The sequence below is a fragment of the Phytophthora parasitica genome (genome assembly GCF_000247585.1).
Source record: "Phytophthora parasitica INRA-310 unplaced genomic scaffold supercont2.8, whole genome shotgun sequence".
NCBI classification, from domain to species: domain Eukaryota; phylum Oomycota; class Peronosporomycetes; order Peronosporales; family Peronosporaceae; genus Phytophthora; species Phytophthora nicotianae.
Window position 1 is genome coordinate 1,369,946 of NW_008648994.1, and position 4,336 is coordinate 1,374,281.

At 48.1% G+C, this 4,336-nt stretch overlaps 2 protein-coding genes across 2 annotated transcripts; one reads left to right on the forward strand and one right to left on the reverse strand.

Annotated features, from left to right (window-relative positions):
• Positions 1-47: 47 nt before the first annotated feature.
• Positions 48-1,888, forward strand: PPTG_21797 (hypothetical protein; the record flags this gene model as incomplete). The annotated part of the gene is made up of 3 exons (XM_008899982.1): positions 48-429; positions 613-772; positions 1,315-1,888. 3 exons carry the CDS (start codon positions 48-50, stop codon positions 1,886-1,888), a joined length of 1,116 nt encoding a protein of 371 aa, XP_008898230.1.
• Positions 1,889-2,901: 1,013 nt separating this feature from the next.
• Positions 2,902-4,260, reverse strand: PPTG_05983 (hypothetical protein). Its single transcript, XM_008899733.1, has one exon. It carries the CDS (start codon positions 3,279-3,281, stop codon positions 2,979-2,981), a length of 303 nt encoding a protein of 100 aa, XP_008897981.1. The 5' UTR covers positions 3,282-4,260; the 3' UTR covers positions 2,902-2,978.
• Between the last annotated feature and the right edge of the window lie 76 nt (positions 4,261-4,336).

The window sequence follows — 4,336 nt, forward strand, 5'->3', positions numbered from 1 at the left end:
TTCGTTTCCCCATTCTCCAATATTCAGTCACGGCAGTTGGCAAACAAATGGAGAAAGTACCAGACCGAAAGGAGCGAGCGAAAATCTCAAAACGGAAGAACCAGAGCAAGAATGCGTATTACAAGAAGCGTAGTCGACGCCCACAGTACCAGGCCCAAGCTGCTCCGTACCGAATTGGCAAGCAGATCTACCACGCGGCAAATATCGTTCCACGTCTAATGGGCTCCTGTAGCGAAAATGCAGAATTCATTCCTGAAAGTCGTGGAGATGATGATGGTAGTAGTCCGCCTATGCTCTACACGGGTGAAGATTGGCATTCTGGCAACGGCGACGTCCCCTACGATGTGGTGCAGTCGCCAGCTAATATTGAACGTCTCCATCAGTACTTCAACCCTAACGATATCAAATTTGATTTTACACCTGCATTTGGTGTGTGTGGGTGTGAAGAGCGCTGCACGGTATTTTCTTGCGCTACAGCAAAGGTTAATCGTCTTTGCTCGGGTCGGACGTGCTCCCGTGGTGCCACACAACCTAGATGTGGAAATGTTCTTCCGGGACGCGAAGATCTTTTGAGTCTCGTCCGTTTTAAGAATTGGGGGCAGTGTGGCTTAGTTGCAGCGCAAGAGATCGAAAGGGGTACAATTCTCGGCGAATACTATGGTGTGCTCAGCTTTGCTCCATCCCATGTCGAGCGGAACGAAGGCTTTCGTATGGACTTCAAAATAAGTGCATCCGGGAAACCGGTACAAGTGAATGCTCAGGACAAAAGGGGGTTAGTTGCATGGGCGAACCATTCTTGTGCTCCAAATGCGGGTTTTTATCAAGTTGGTCTACGCAGAATGGCAACTGTAGTTGTAATCACGGAGCGTGACGTACACAAGGGAGAAGAGCTAACCGTCTCCTATGGAGACAAGCTTTGGTTCACGTGTCAGTGTGGGCATCCATCTTGCATTCATGCAGATTTATTTACATGTGAACGGCGTGGGTTTTTTGCTATGTGTGAGACTTGCTCTTTTTGAATGAATGCTTTCACGTCAGCATTGCGTTTAAAGTATCAATTTTGTTTTTGTTTTGTCACCATGTATCGTCAGCATGCAAGCATTCAGCCACTTCATAAGCTGGGAGTCTCCTACACTCGTCTAAACCGTAATTTATTGCCCGATGTAGTGCTTCGTGAAGATTGACGAGAGCTCTAAGCCTATATATCGTTGCACTCAGTGCCAAAAGATACGATACACCAAATCGAGCTCCAACAATACCAACAGAAGCAGCGGCGACCTCATTTAAGCTCGACCCGCACGCGGGTTGTAACAGATCCGACCAGCCGTTGTGGATGTTCGAAGGCCAACAAGAAGTCGCTGCATTAGTTCGAGTATCATACGACGTACGGTCTTCAGATCCAGCTTTTGGTGGTCTTGTACGAGTGGCGATGGCTGTTGCGGAACGCTTTCGAGTGGCAGTATCACGGGACGGCATTCGTCTAGCGATGTCTCTATTGGCGGAATGTGATGGAGATCTTCATCGAGCACAAAAGCTGACGAGAGGATGGAATGTTGAGCGTAAGTCTCAGGAGCTTACAACAACTTTCCAGCGGTGGTTTCCACTTTACAAGCCAAACATACAACGAAACGATCGTGAAGAGGAACAGGCACGTGTTGTGTTCTTCGATACAGCAATGACCACTTGGCTGCAAATTGCGCAGGATTTACGTCTCTTTGGTGGAAAAGATGGCAGTTCAGATGACCTCCCTGATGCAGCAGCACTAAAGCGCTACGACTCGCAAACATGGCAAAGGCGAATCTGTCCACCACCTGCGTCTATAGGCGATCTTTGTGTGCACATTAATTCTCTTGAAGGATATCTAAGATTACCACACCTCGGTGTGTAGAAGGAAGGACTAGTGCTCTGGTTTTCTCGATGTTCGCATAGAGGTCAAACTTGGCAAAGTTGCATCATGATCGCCATGATGTGGACAAAAATCTGGTAAATAAGAAAAAAGATTCTTCGCTCATATTTCTCATATCCAATTCAGGTCGAGTGTGCTGAAGTAGGTGAGCAAAAGCCTAGCAATGAGTCGCCGTGTGCACAGGTCGACCAGCCTTTTACCCCGTGAGCCTCCTACAAGTTCAGTCCGTCGACGTGTATGCTAGCGCGCCAACGCAGGTGATCCCCGATCAAGATGAAGACTGGAACTGGGGGTTGATACAAGACGAAAAAGCGTTGCCACAACTTGAATTACGACGACTTGATCAAAAGCATTTATGAACAAGATAAGGAAGAGTCCAAGCGTGACGCTCGAGCTGGGAACGATAAGCATCCGACAAAAATTGCCGGCGACTTCACAGATTTTATGGACTCAGACTCTTCCGACTTAGACAGCTTTACTCTCGACGATAGCAACAGTGATGAACCGTACGAGTATTGGACGACACGAAAGTCTTACAGCCGGAGTCCGTTCTCCAGCTGTAGCTGCTTTTCGTTCGAAGACTCAGACGACGATCAAGATTCAACCAGCAGCAACGACAGTCCTGTCTTAGTTGAGGACAATAATCGTGCTCCTGTTTCAAGTGTAGCACCAACGACATCCACGACGAATATCTCCCGATGCTCTGATGTTGGTCCCAGTGCGTAGCTGGTCTGCGATGATTCACGGAGCAGAGACGTTCCAAGGACCAACATCGATGTAACTACTCGTCTCGTATACCAACTCTCGGTTGCAACTTGCTACACGAGATCCTGCATTAGTGTTGTCATTGACTTTTTCCTTCTCACTGTGAGTATCCGATACGTACCGCTGGATTTCCTACAACATTTGTGTATGTCCAAGAACTTTTACACTTACAAATGTAATGTTGAGGAGCCTGTCTAGTCATCACACAATATAAATACAACACAGCTAATGTTGCCTTCAGATTGGGTTTATTACATTGGTTTCAACATTGGTATCTATTCTTTACTTCGAAGTACTAAGTAGATTTTTAGGTACAAGTGCCCTGTGGATCAGAAATCTTTCGAATCGTATCCGTAATAGCAAAAAAGTAGGAGTGGTGTATGATCTCCATCTTCTCCAGTATTGTGGATTCATCAGTAGCGGCTATCGCTAACTGGTTTACTGCTTCAAGAAACGCCATGGCATCAAGTTCATCGTAGCTTAGTCTCGTCATTTCCACGAATTTCCGGATACGAAAGTCTCGAGGTAGTTTGCCTATAATAACTCCTTCTGGAGATTTCACGGTCTCTCCGTCAACAACCTCCGCGTTGAGTTCTGGATCCGACGTCATACTTCGACGATTCCAATTTGCCGAGCCAATGGAGCCAGCAAGACACACTTCAAGACTCTGTAGGGAGCCGCGTAGCGCATGAGTGCATGTAGCGCGAACGGCGTGCTGTCAAACACCAACAACTTGGGAGCCACTACTCTCAAAACTCCCGTTGTTAGCTCTTCCACGCCATCAATTAACGCCATCGCTGACATGGAAGTACGTATTACATGTTGTAGTACCGGGTACTATATCTTGCACACTAAGACTGCTCGACTGCGCTTTGCTCCTTTTTACAGTGGCCGTGGCCGTTGTCATGACTGTGACTGTGGCCATGACAGTACCGTGGCCGTGGCCTTGCCCAGGGTCGAGAATCTCCATCGGTACCACCTTACTGCCAGTCCGAAGACTGCAACGTCGAGCATGTCCTTGTCGCCCTCGACGTCCATCGTCTTGCTCAGCATCAGGCCGTCCTGGGCCAATCTGGATGTAAACGTGAGACCGACAGCTAGTACCCAGATCAGTAGCACACTCAGTTGTACACCGATCACTTCCTCCCGATGGGATCTATAAGACACCAAGGCGGACGTTAAAAACTGGCCAAATTAATCGCAACAAGCGGCACGGGGGAGACCGCGACCCCCGAGAGCAATTGCACCGCTCTGTCATGATGGCCACATTGTCACTGTAGTAGCCGCCTGCGAACCGCTCGCAATGAAGCGAGCAGAGACACGCCAATTGTTTCTTCTTATGGCAGTATGTGCATTTCGCTTGTCTTGTGCTGCTTTTCCTCCTTCTGGAGCGCCACGAGGTGATCGAGCGTCGCCGGTTCTTGCACCGCCTCCGCGTTCACAGAGATGCTCAGCACTGGTATTGGCGTATTGCCTAAGCACCGATCTCGACCAACATGGGGCTCTACAAGCTCCAGGTTTTCTGGTGTCCATCGCAGTGGAGAGCAATTGATTGTGTTCTATTTTAGTTGACGTTAGATAAAGCGGCTTGCTTTTTACTAATTTTAGCCTTTATTACATGGCTGCGGTTTGTAAAACCACTTCACTTAAAAAATTAAGAGGCCC

What these genes read in the sequence shown, in the direction of transcription:
- PPTG_05983 (XM_008899733.1), bottom strand. Translation starts at nt 3,281, where the DNA reads ATGACGTCGGATCCAGAACTCAACGCGGAGGTTGTTGACGGAGAGACC.